This window comes from Anarrhichthys ocellatus, unplaced genomic scaffold (genome assembly GCF_004355925.1).
Source record: "Anarrhichthys ocellatus isolate YVR2014 unplaced genomic scaffold, GSC_Weel_1.0 scaffold78, whole genome shotgun sequence".
In the NCBI taxonomy this organism is placed as follows: domain Eukaryota; kingdom Metazoa; phylum Chordata; class Actinopteri; order Perciformes; family Anarhichadidae; genus Anarrhichthys; species Anarrhichthys ocellatus.
The window spans coordinates 3,032,763-3,045,463 of record NW_022280108.1 but is presented as its reverse complement, the minus strand read 5'-3'; the positions used below and the strand labels follow the sequence as shown (position 1 = coordinate 3,045,463).

Genomic DNA, 12,701 nt, shown 5'->3' with positions numbered 1-12,701 from the left:
TATCACCGTCATCAACCTCGTATCACCATCATCAACCTCGTATCACCATCATCAACCTTGTATCACCATCATCAACCTCGTATCACCTAATACTACATGTTAGGCTGACTGCCGTGTTACATTCTCAACATTATGAAACTACAATATAAATAAGGCAAAATATGAATTGATTCCCAACTCTTCAAACCAAAGTTTGGAGATTAAATTAGCCAAATTACTTTTGAATATTTTCCAATTTTGAATCAACTTTGTAAGTCATACAACCAATGAATGAAAGTGAATGTGTCAGGTTAAAGATTTAAGAGAACATTCAGTGAGTTGGAGATATTGTAAGGAAGGATGGGAGGTATTTTGTAGGATAGAGGAATGAAGGAAGGAGGGGAGGAGGTAAGGAAGGGAGGATGCCAATGAGTTTTGCTAACAGAAGCTGGTTTTCAGCTCAAAAGCTCCTAAACGTGCTCATATCTGATATCTGGGTCAGAGCCGGCTGACAGCTGGTCCTCCCGGTACAGCTGGATGTGTCGACTCAATTAGCTGGATACCTGAGGACCGCTGTACTAAAACAAATCCTTTCTTCTAATGAGATGATAGAACACTGTAATTTAAAGAGTTCACAGGATCATCTGTCAGAGGTTGTTGTCACAGTTTAATGATGATTCAGAGTTTATCTCTCACATTAGCACCGTGCTGTATCTGTAATCTCATCATCACAGAGTTACTCACTGCAGGAAGTTACCGTACCAAGTATGATCAGGTGTTCAGACCCATCAACCCGCTTTCAAGTATTTCATTTATTCAATAAATCAAACGAGATGAAACCTTCGTGTTGCCTTGTGGGAAGATTGGGCGCAGATCTTCTTACTGCAGGTTAACATGTTATGATGTGTTGTCTGTTTAAAAAGAGTTTTAAAAATGTTACATAACTTGGTCACAATTAGTCAATATCCAAATGTAAGGGATAATAACATCAACTGTTTGACTGTAGTGAAAAGGTTCAATAGAATTAAACTTTTCATGCTGTTTCAGAAGTAAAGAATATTTCTCAACGATCATTTTCTGCAGCGTTTGTAGTGTAAACACACTGTAACTACTTATTGTATTTGTGTGGTGTTGAACTTGTCAGAAGACATAAAATACATTAAAACGTTCTTTATTAAAACAACTTTGTTTGTTGACGTTTGTGGTGAGATTTCTTTAAGTTAAAATGTAACTTGTTATTTTTCATAAAGTCTAAACTACTGACTGAAGACTTAATCATATTTTCATTATCATTATTATTATCATTTTAGTTGGAGAGAAGAGGTGCACCTGGGGGCTATAATGAGAAGCAGATATATTTGATAATTCTTTCCACTAAATATGAGTTTTTATTTAATTCAGCTAAAGAATGTGAAACAGCCTCAAAGCAACGACTCTGTCACACGTTCACCTGAGCTCGCTAGCTTCAGCTATTTGTTCTGATCATCTTTCTGCTGTTGTGATGTGATGGCTGAGGAACTGGTCACGTGATCTTCACCTGCATCACATATTATACAATAATAATACAATATATAATAATAATGAAGGCTCTTAATGGATCATCAGCAGGCGTTCACACGGGTCACTTTAAGCTTCAGCAATCCCTTCAGATGTAAAACCTCACCTCACTTACTCAATCACAGTGAAGTTAAGTATTGTTAAAGAGTAAAACCTTCGATTCATTCATTTCACGATTAAACAATATGAGTTGAATCAATGGATCAATTGATGGATTGAAGTAGATTTTGTTTTTCAGCCCTTAAAGTGAGATTATGTAACTTTTGAAAGAAGTAATAACACAATCATCCTCTTTCATATTAAAAGCTGAATTCACACCAATGCGACGCCCCATTGCTGAGTTGAGTGGTGTTGTGTTGCTCTGTATGACCAGTAGTCTGGTGGCTGACTCTGGTGCTTCTGTTACGCTGAGGTTTAGCTCAGGTCAGCTTAGTTTTGACCCCTTGAAAAGAACAGATGGTCCCAGTTTGGCCCCAGTAGGTTAAATGGGCCAGAAGCACTGCTGCCCAACAACCGAACACCGTCCCAGTTATACACGTATGCAGACACACTACTGTCTACACTGCAATAGCAACACAACTGCAGCAGATGGAGCTAAAGAACTGTACAATGAATAAGTCTCTGCACTGAGATCACATCGTTCCATACATGCCTCATTCAGTCCACAGTCTTCTTATTGTCTTTGTCTATGACACACACATTAAAAACATTCTTGTTAATGTGTTTTGTGATTTATTATGTCACCACATGTTAAGGCTTGTACGGTAGCCCTGACAGGTCATTGCGATACCTTATAATATGTTCTTGCATTCCCTTTGATCCACAGAGGACGGCTCAACTGTATCATGTTACAGTGTTCTGTAGACCGCCACGGTGTGTGACCACGGTGTGTGACCACGGTGTGTGACCACAGTGTGTGACCACGGTGTGAGACCACGGTGTGTGAGACCACGGTGTGTGAGACCACGGTGTGACCACGGTGTGTGAGACCACGGTGTGTCAGACCACGGTGTGTGTGACCACGGTGTGTGTGACCACGGTGTGAGACCACGGTGTGTGTGACCACGGTGTGTGACCACGGTGTGTGTGACCACGGTGTGACCACGGTGTGTGAGACCACGGTGTGTGTGACCACGGTGTGTGTGACCACGGTGTGTGAGACCACGGTGTGTGTGACCACGGTGTGTGACCACGGTGTGAGACCACGGTGTGTGTGACCACGGTGTGTGAGACCACGGTGTGACCACGGTGTGTGACCACGGTGTGTCAGACCACGGTGTGTGTGACTACGGTGTGTGTGACCACGGTGTGTGTGACCACGGTGTGTGACCACGGTGTGTGACCACGGTGTGTCAGACCACGGTGTGTGTGACTACGGTGTGTGACCATGGTGTGTGACTACGGTGTTACTCACACTGTGGTCTCTCAGCTGAAGCAGCTACATAGATAACAACTAGTTCTGTCCAGCTTTTACAGAAAACTGAGTTCTTTGTGATCGTGGCTGTGCTCTGGTTTTCATGATTGTGTCACATTGCTTTAAAATGAGCGTAACAACACGCACTAACTTTGACCTGGTTGTGTTGGCTGAGCATTGCACTGAAGCCGTTTCCCAACTCCCAACTTGTCAGATACAGAAGCACGGTCACAGTTTTACATGTTAAAGGTGCTACAATATCATCGTTACAATAAGAGTCGTCCTCCCACCCACCTGCTTATCCAGGGCCGGGCTGTGGTGACAGCAAGCTTAAGAGGGTATCCCAGAAGTCCCTTAAAAGAAATAATTAAAAGTTAGACTTGATAATAAAAATATCCCCGAAGTCATAATTATGAGATAGAAAGTCATGATTATGATATAAACACAAAGTCATAGAAGCAGCTCTTTGGCTGGTTACTGCACATTTGACATATAAATGTATTGTGAGTACATTGAAGACTACTTTAAACATGGCTTTACAACACATGAAACACTTCACGTGGGATTGTACAAATGCACCCTTGAAATGATTTTAAGCTTTGAACAAAGTTATTGTAATTACTTGTGTTTATTTGTCTTTAATATTTTCTTAAATAGTTTGATCTTTGATAGAGTAATGTGGGTTTCTTAACCCTAAATTAAAAGGATTTAAGTTATAATAACAGAAATGTGCTGAAATATATTTTTTACATTTATATAAACAATAATCAAATGCAGAGACAGTTATTAAAAATATGTTAGGAGTAGTTACATTTACACCTTCTTACATTTACAACCGGCCCTTTGAGGGCGACCGTGATGCTGATGTGGCCCAGAGTGAAGATGAGTTTGACGCCCCTGCACTACAAAAACTCTTAAAACTTAAAACTTGCACTGTCTCTACTGACCAGCAGGGGGCGACTCTTCCGGTGGCAAAAAGAGGTCTGATGGTATGGAAGTCCTCCCTGGTCCAGCCACGCCCAAAAGGCATCTTTCTTCAGCTTCACGGCCTCCTTCAATGCTGTTGTTCACCAGCGGGTTCTTAGGTTGCCGCCACGACAGGCACTGATGACCTTTTGACCATAACTCCTAGCAGTCGCTTCCACAATAGACGCTTTGCACCAAAAATTCTTCCAAAAGGGGGAGTTGAAGACGTCGTGGACAGGGGCCTCAGCCAGACGTTCCCAGGTCCCTCCGAGGTCTAGCTCCACAAAGGGGCCCTGGTTTCCTATTTCCGGGCGTGATGTGACAAGTGAATTGCTCTTAGTCCGGCCCCTTCTCAGGGACCATGCTACTGTGAGGGACCCTACCAGGAGCTATCGCCCCCGACAGCACAGCACCCAGGGTCCCTGGGGCACACGAACCCCTCCAGCACATTAAGATTAATTTGATGGGAGAGTTATCCAAGATAAACTCAAAAGTAAGTTCATCCCAGCTGCATGTTATATATTTGCTATGTTTTTAATCTGTATTGCATTCACACTGACACAATACATAGTGTACAATATAAAGCATCCTGTAAATGGCAGCAGGCCTATGGACACTTATCTCGCCACACTTGCTAACCCTCACGATTTTCCTGGGAGAATCCCTGCTACCCATTGGCCTGTCCCGTTTCTTTTCTGGGTCCCAATTTTCCTGTATATCTACCAATTGATGACAGATTTAAACACCCTTTTGTTATCACAACCGGTTTCTGGCACTGTGCAGTGGGCGTGAGCCCTACTGTTTTCTTTCCTTACTGGTTGGAGTAGAAGGGGCAGAAAACATAAATACTTACAGTACATACAGTAACGTACCTCAAAATTATACTTAAGTGCAGTCCTTGAGTAAATGTACTAAATTACTTTACAAAAGTGGAGTTTACATGCTGTCCTGTGTGGGTTCCCTCCAGGTGCTCTGACTTCATCCAACAGTCAGAAGACCTGCATGTTACATAAACTGTAGACCCTGTATTGTCTGTTGGTGGGTCTGTCTGCAGGTGTATTGTGTATAATGATATGGTATACCCAGCCTCATGCCCTGTGAGTGTTGGGATAGGCTACAATGACCTGCAACCATGCACAGGATAAACAGATAAAGATAAGCCAGGCTAGATAAGCTAGCCAAGAAAGAGATTTGGAAAACTTTCATACCTCACACCTAGAACTCGGTTTCTTACCCCTTGTAGATGGTATAAAGCACGGTACAACCACACAAACAGAAACTAAAACAGCTGTCAGAATACTGCCCAATAAACATGATGATAAAGGTCATTGTCCCAGCGCAGGACTGGCATGACACTATAAACCAGTCAAACGTGGAATGTGTAGTGAGGTTTGCAGTTCTGCATTGTGAAACTTTGTTATGAACAGCAAGCCAAAACAGTTAAACTATAATTAAAAATACAAACTGTTGCATGTTGGGAGCTCAGGGGACTACACTGCCCCTTAATGGTCCACCAGTTTCGTCACTGTGTGTTCCAGTTGGCACAGCAGACAGTAATGAGTGTTAATGTTTCTGAAGCAAATGTAATCATTAATGAGGTCCACTGTGAGCGGCTTCCATACAAAACACTGATCAACAGCTTCAGATGGTAATTAGCCCTCTGGGAGCAAAGAGAGAGGAATAGATGTGTATCAGAGCTCAGAGGAGAACACTGGTTACAGGCACTAATGAAAGCCCCTGGGATTCACAAGGACTTTCTTCACTGTCAAGGCACGGTTAACCTTTGGCTGCTTCATTTCTAACATACTGTTTTGGTCGACAGTTTAAAAAACTAAGAAATTACATTGCAGATTTTTTAAAATTTGGACATTCATGGTCTTAAACAACCCCGTCCTCTAGTGCCATCGTTTAAACATTGAACACATCATGATCTAATTGACACACCCCCATGAAACTGAGCATACACACATGTTTGGCCTTCAATATATGACTTTTCTATGCAGGTACTTTTGGTGTGAGGATTTGTTCTAACTTGGTGTCAACAGTTTGAGGAAGACTCTCTCCTGACAATGCCCCCATAAAAAGGGAACTGGTCCATAAAGAAATGAGTTTCCTGAATTGGTGTGAAAGAACTTGACACAACCCTGACCTCAACCCTATCCAACACTTTTGGTATGAACTAGAACATTGTACTTGCAAGCCGAACTAGCTAGAACACCATTGTTTCCGGAACACACACTTCTGTAGATTCAAAGAAAGTCTGCAGGCTGGAGAGGCTCTCTGAAGAGAGAGAGTCTCTCCCTGTCCATTGCCCCCTGAACGCCTCACTGCAGTGTTTAATTCTATTAACCTGCTGGTCACTGAGACACCTGGGAGCTCAGAGGCCTCCAGGACTCTCATCACAGCCCAACAATTATAACACAGACATACCACAACAAACACAAGTTTCAATACCTTCCCACAAACTGAGATGAATCCACTCTGCTTGAAAATAGTGTAACTTGACTGAAAAATAAAGCAACGCTTTATTGTTTTTTAGAGTGTTATTTTTGATATTCAATTCAATTCATATGTATGAATGCAGCTTTAAAGTTATCAGTAGTGAAAAAAAAAAAATTGAACCGTTTGTCCTTAGTTGGTCCTCCAGTACCCAAAACCAAACAGTATCATCTCTAAATTGTGTGTCAATCTGATAATCTGACTATGATACATGTCTTGTGTACACGTTGAAGTTTGGACTTGATGGCAGTGCTAGCAAGAAAGTATTCAAACTGGGTGATTAGTCATGAATATTCGCTGCAAATTGTATTGTTTTACAGTAATAAGCTATTGAGAGAAGCTTCTCTCGTAAAATTGTTGGATGGACCAATGGACAAACAGAAAATTGCACATAATAAAAGCATAAACAAAGACATATTAGTTATTATAATGGGATGATTTGAAGGAGTGACAGATTGATGACATATTATGGTCACTGATGGAAAAATCAATATCTATGATAATACGTTCTCCATGTACAGATTTATTAAGTAATCAGGTTTGAACTGTGGCATCGTATTCTGCAAAGCTAACGTTCTGTGTGTGATCTCAGCAGAAAGGAATGGACGGTCCCTGCAGGGTTCCCATCTCCCTTTGGTTCTAACCACTAATGAACAATGCAACAATGCTGCAACAACAAGAAACAAAGAAAGAAACAGTACTCCATTACTTGTGGAAAGTTCTTACTCAGGTTAGGTTTAGGCAACAAAAGTACATGGATAGGCTTTGGAAAAGTTCAAGTTTTTGGTTGAAACAATTATGTTTGTTACGTAACAAAATTAAGGTAAAGTAAGTCAACATTGAATTGGTTTCACACAGGACAAGAACAGCGGTCTCCAGGTGGAAGAGCTATGTTTTTTTGACCCATCTAACCTCCCCTTCCACCCCCCTCCATCAGTTAATCTGTCCATGTAATAATGATGCGGATGTAGTGTTATTGCTTGCAGCAGTTTTAATAAACAATTAATTAATATCAAAATATGTAACAATCATTAATAACTAAATTATGAATCATAAACCCATAAATTAGTATAGAAACAATGATTGTACTCAGTTTCCATGATAAGACATCATTAAGATAACTAAGAGAATTTAAAAATAACTAAACTACTAAACAGAAAAATCAATAAAATTAATGGAATACATAAAGAATATGATGAAGAGTACAATGAATAACTATGTTTTTAACATTTTCAACCTTCAGCACCAAAGTCCGGAGTCAAAGTGTAGTGTAGAAGAGAAGTAAATGGCGAATGGACTTGTTTAGCGCCTTTCTAGTCCTTCCAACCACTCAAAGCGCTTTTACACTACATGTCATTCACCCATTCACACCCGTTCATACACTGATGACAGGGCCTACCATTCAAGGTGCCTCCTGCCCATCAGAACTAACTTATCATTCACACCTGATGGCACAGTCTTTGGGAGCCATTTGGGATTAAGTGTCTTGCCCAAGGACACATCAATATAAACTGGAGGAGTCCTTCTGATTGAGGGACGACCCGCTCTACCTTCTGAGCCACAGTCGCCACAGGTGCCCCTTTGATGTCTTCTTCTTTATCTTCTTGATAAAGTGGATGCAGTTTATGGCGGGAACATCACCCCTCCCATCCTAATAACTATCTTTCTTATTTAATTTAACTTTACTTTACATAATCAATACTAGTTACTTACATAGTATATGTAATTCTTCCATATTTGAAAGCTGGGCTATCTCAGCTGCAGAATGGTAACAAACTGTTTGATGTAAATCACTGAATAAAACATCAGTGCTTTGGATAGCTAAAAGTTGCAGGCAGAACAATCAACATCCAGATTAAATAGCAGGAAACTAAAACTATTATAAACAGAGTTGGCTATCATGAACTTAACGATACATAACTTTTATAAACTTAGATGTTTCCACTGTTGGAGATTTGGTAAACTTCAAGCTTGCACAGTTAATGTATAAAGACACACTATAGCGAGTAGTATGAGATGAGTTTTGTATGATTACAGAACAAGATTATAACAAATGCAAACAAGGCAGTTAAAAGAGTCAATTTGTGAATAAAACACAGATAAAGTGAGTTTGTTTATGCTGAGGCAGATTCAAAATATATACATACAAATTACAAGGATCAACTAAGACTAGGACGAACATATCAATTAAGGTACTTGTTATTTTGCATCAAGTTTCTTTAAGTTGTTTATTAACAATTGGATGTGTCTCTGTGTCCCTCAGGGATGTAGATGTTCCTAAAACTGGAAAGATGAGGTCACAAAACATGGGAGAGGGTTTGAGTGTCAAGAGTCTTGTCCACAGACGTGGTAAAAGACACGAGAAGTCTTGAGATCAGTTCCTGGCAGAAGTTTTTCAGTTAAGAATTTGGTCATTCTTGTATTTACTACATTTCAAGTTTCATCATCTTTCCGTGGATGTTACACAGATGAGTTTACATTTGATTTAGCTGAAGAGCCCGATGTGTCTCAAACAGACGCTACAGGGTGCCTCGGTGCTGAGGGGTCAGTATTTGAGGAGATGGGAGTGAGAACAGATTGTCTTATCATCCCCAGCCCTGGTGCCAACTAAAACATCCTGGACCAGTCTGTCCGCCCAACACACAACTGTTATGTCATTTCTGCATTTCAAATGTAATGAATTTTAAATTGTAATTATTTACACTGCCTTACTCAGTAATCAAGCTTAGTGGAAATTCAGTCAGGAAGAATCTCTTCACACCCTCATTAAATCATTCTTTATCTCTTTGGATTCTACTCTATCAGCTGAATATTGAAGTCCAAGAAGTTCAAACTTTAAAACTATTATCCTCTCTGCTATTGTCAGTTGTCAATGAACCGATGCGACCCTCCTACACTGATTCACCTCCAGTCTCAATTATATTCAGAGCCCATACTGTTCCTCATCCCTTCATCTGATCTTCAGCAACTTCCTTCACCTCCACCACCTGCACCAGTGTCTCGACTCCAGGGGGGAACAGTCCTGATGTAACTACTGCATCACTACCCCCTTTAATATACTACGTGATGATGGAGTCTAGTCGCCAAAGACTATTCATTTATTAATCTTATCATGCATGTGTAGTAAAATATAGTTTCACTCTAAATGAAACAAGCTATCGCTCAACACTTGCGTCTACTAAGATGCCTTATCCAAACCTGATTAACATACAATTGTTGTGGCTAAAAGCTGAAGTACAACCGAACCTGTTATTATGGCGATATATGGTGATCAACTTCAGGCGGGACCATGGTGGCGCCCTGATGGACTACAGGTTAAAATGCCAACCATGAACCACGACGCCTCCCCTCATGTCCTGGCATCACTCTGCTGTCAGCTATCGAGTAGAGGCATTAAAAAACATACATACAGTATATGAAATCTATGACGGCAGCTCAATAAGTAGCTTTAGGTGGAGTGACCCCAGGTCAAACCTATGAAGATTGTCACATGATCCCATATAATCACTCAAGTTGTAAGATTCTGAAAATAGAAACCAAACAATTCTTTATGGTCAGCTTAGTGTTTGAAATCAAACTCTGTTTTCTGTGGAAATAAATGATTTACTCCAAGGAAGTAATCTTTTTAAAAGCAAACGTTCCTTCTTAGTGGCAGCTACAGACATGCAGGCTGAAGAGGTTGGGAGTGAGGTGTCAATGGCAACGTTGACTGTGAAGGGATTGCCGTTACTAATGGACACACAACACACAAAGTAAGACCATTAAAAGCGAACACTCTCCTCAACAAGTCAGAGCATGATCAGCTCTGAAGAGAAGACGGGGGGGCAGTCATATAATATATTGCTGTGATCATTAGACATTACCTTTAGTTCTTTTATGTGTTTGTTTGATGAAATATTGAATTGCTCTGAGACGTCTGTCAGCTGTTTTATTGCAGGTACTTCTTTGTGATCTGTTTCATTCAGTTAATAATTACAAGGAAAGAGAAATCTCATCAACTCTTTTGTTCACATTTTTAGCGCTGCTGTAGAGTTTATTGTAACATGTGGTTATAAGTCTGAAATTATGATCACTGTCCCTGATGCGTGAAAAGAAGGTTTTAATAAACTCTCGTCTTTTACAGAACCCCACTGTATTGGATGGAGAACATAACAATGGTAACACCTCTCAAACAGCCTATCGTGTTCCACCTGGAGGGCTTCTATGTACCACCAGGCTATGGCGCCTTCTTGTTCTTCCTGGCTCTGTTTTACTACATCGTAATGCTGTTGGCAAATGGTGTGGTGCTGTGTGTTATTGTGATGGACAAGAACCTGCACAGACCCATGTTCGTTATGGTTTGTAACCTTGTGGTCTGTGATCTGCTGGGGGCCACGACGGTGCTGCCTCGCCTTATGATGCACTTCTTGATGGGCCAGAAGAAGATTGCCTACATCCCGGCCATCACCCAGGCCTTCTGCGTGCACATGTATGGCGTCGCAGTGCAGACTATTCTGGCTGTGATGGCGTATGACAGGTAGAGAAACGCATCAGCACATCAAGAAAATGAGTCAGTCAAGTCTTTTACTGTCATGCATAGATAGAACAGTGCTCTCTTTTGTAATTGTATTCATACATTGTGTCTTATGAATCATGGCTAAATGTTTATTAACCTTTGCACAAAATTCACAAGAAATAGTATATTTGCCATGGATTCTTGTGTAAGGGCCTGTGTCCACATAGCACCGTTTGCTGAGAGACAGCGTCTTTTTTCATTTGTTCCCAATGAGGACAGAGTGTGTACGGCTGCATAAGTCTGCCTAGAGAAAAGGCGCTGAGTCCAGCCTATATAAGGGCATCTTCAGGATATTTGCCGTGCATACAGAAACAGATGCAAACAGTTTGCCATGTTAAAATAAATCTTTGACTGGAAAAAGCTGTGTATGTTTTTTATGTCTTTGACAGTCCTCTCCCTCTGCAGGTACATTGCTGTGTGTGAACCACTCAGGTATCATGCCATCATGACGCCGGCTCGGCTACACTCCTGCTGCGGCCTGGCCTGGTTCATCGCTGTGCTGCTTATTGCTGTGCTCTTCATCTTCCACATGAATGCCCCGCTGTGTGGCAATACCATCCACCATGTCTACTGCAGCAACCGTGCTATACTGAACCTGGCCTGCAGTCCGACCCCCATAAACAACATCTATGGTAAGTGCATTCGTTTAGGATAACGGAACAAACATACGATATGTTGTGGAACATTGGCCCTTATCAAGAGGTGTTGAGCAAATTCAGCATGTTGCACTGCTCTCATAATACATAACTAACAAAATATTTGTACATTTTCTGTATTTCTTTCTAGGTCTGTCCATATACTGGTCTGTGAATACAAGCAACTTCCTCATCATTGCCTTTTCCTATTCCAGAATCCTGCATGCTTGTGTAAAACATGGCAGAGCTGACAGTGGTATCCGCAGGAAGACCTTTCAGACGTGTGCACCCCACCTTGTTATTTATGTGCTCTACCAAATAGCTATACTGGTCATAATTATAAGTCACAGGTTCCCCTCACTCTCACCAAATATCAAGAAGTTCTTCAGCATCCTGTTTATCATTATTCCACCAGCTATGAACCCCATCATATATGGACTGGTCAGTAAAGAGATACGTGCTAGCATCATCAAGCATTTTACCAATTTACATGTCCATCAGAAAAAGATTATAGGAGTTTAACTTCTTAAGGTCATTGTGTCCCTGATAATTGATTTTAAACCCATTTTACTTGTAACGTTTTCAATAACTAAGCACATTTCAGTACAAGAGATCATTTAGGTTTTAGGCGTACAAATGGTCCAGTTTGTCTCCTGTCTGTAGCTACCAACAACTCTAAAATAAATAACATACTGTTTGTTATCTTTGTTTTGATTTCTCAGACTTATCACTGGTAATTCACTACCTTTTAAATATTGTCAGTGTTTGTATTACTCAAAGCATCGATATATTACATAAGACAATTTAACATGTTTCTTTAACTACATAACTTTCTAGACGTTTTACAAATAAAATATTACAACCCATTGAAAACAATGTGTGTGGATTATCCTGCTGTACAAGGTAAAATAAAAATACAATGATTATTATTGTTGTTATTTCAGTTAAATTTGGCACGACAAGTGGAAACACAGTTAAGTGAATAAACGGACTTGACAGGAACATTCTAAGTTGTGTAAATGTTTTCAGTGGGCAAGCCAAACTGTAGGTTGCAGTAATCTAGTCTAGAAGTAACAAATGCATGAACTAATTATTC

General features: G+C 40.6%; 1 protein-coding gene across 1 annotated transcript; it reads left to right on the top strand.

Moving 5' to 3' along the window:
- The first annotated feature begins 10,569 nt into the window (after positions 1–10,569).
- LOC116398062 (olfactory receptor 2G6-like) lies at positions 10,570–12,127 on the top strand. The gene is made up of 3 exons (XM_031874068.1): positions 10,570–10,931; positions 11,376–11,602; positions 11,928–12,127. The coding sequence occupies exons 1-3, from the start codon at positions 10,570–10,572 to the stop codon at positions 12,125–12,127; spliced, it is 789 nt and encodes a 262-aa protein (XP_031729928.1).
- The last annotated feature ends 574 nt before the right edge of the window (positions 12,128–12,701 follow it).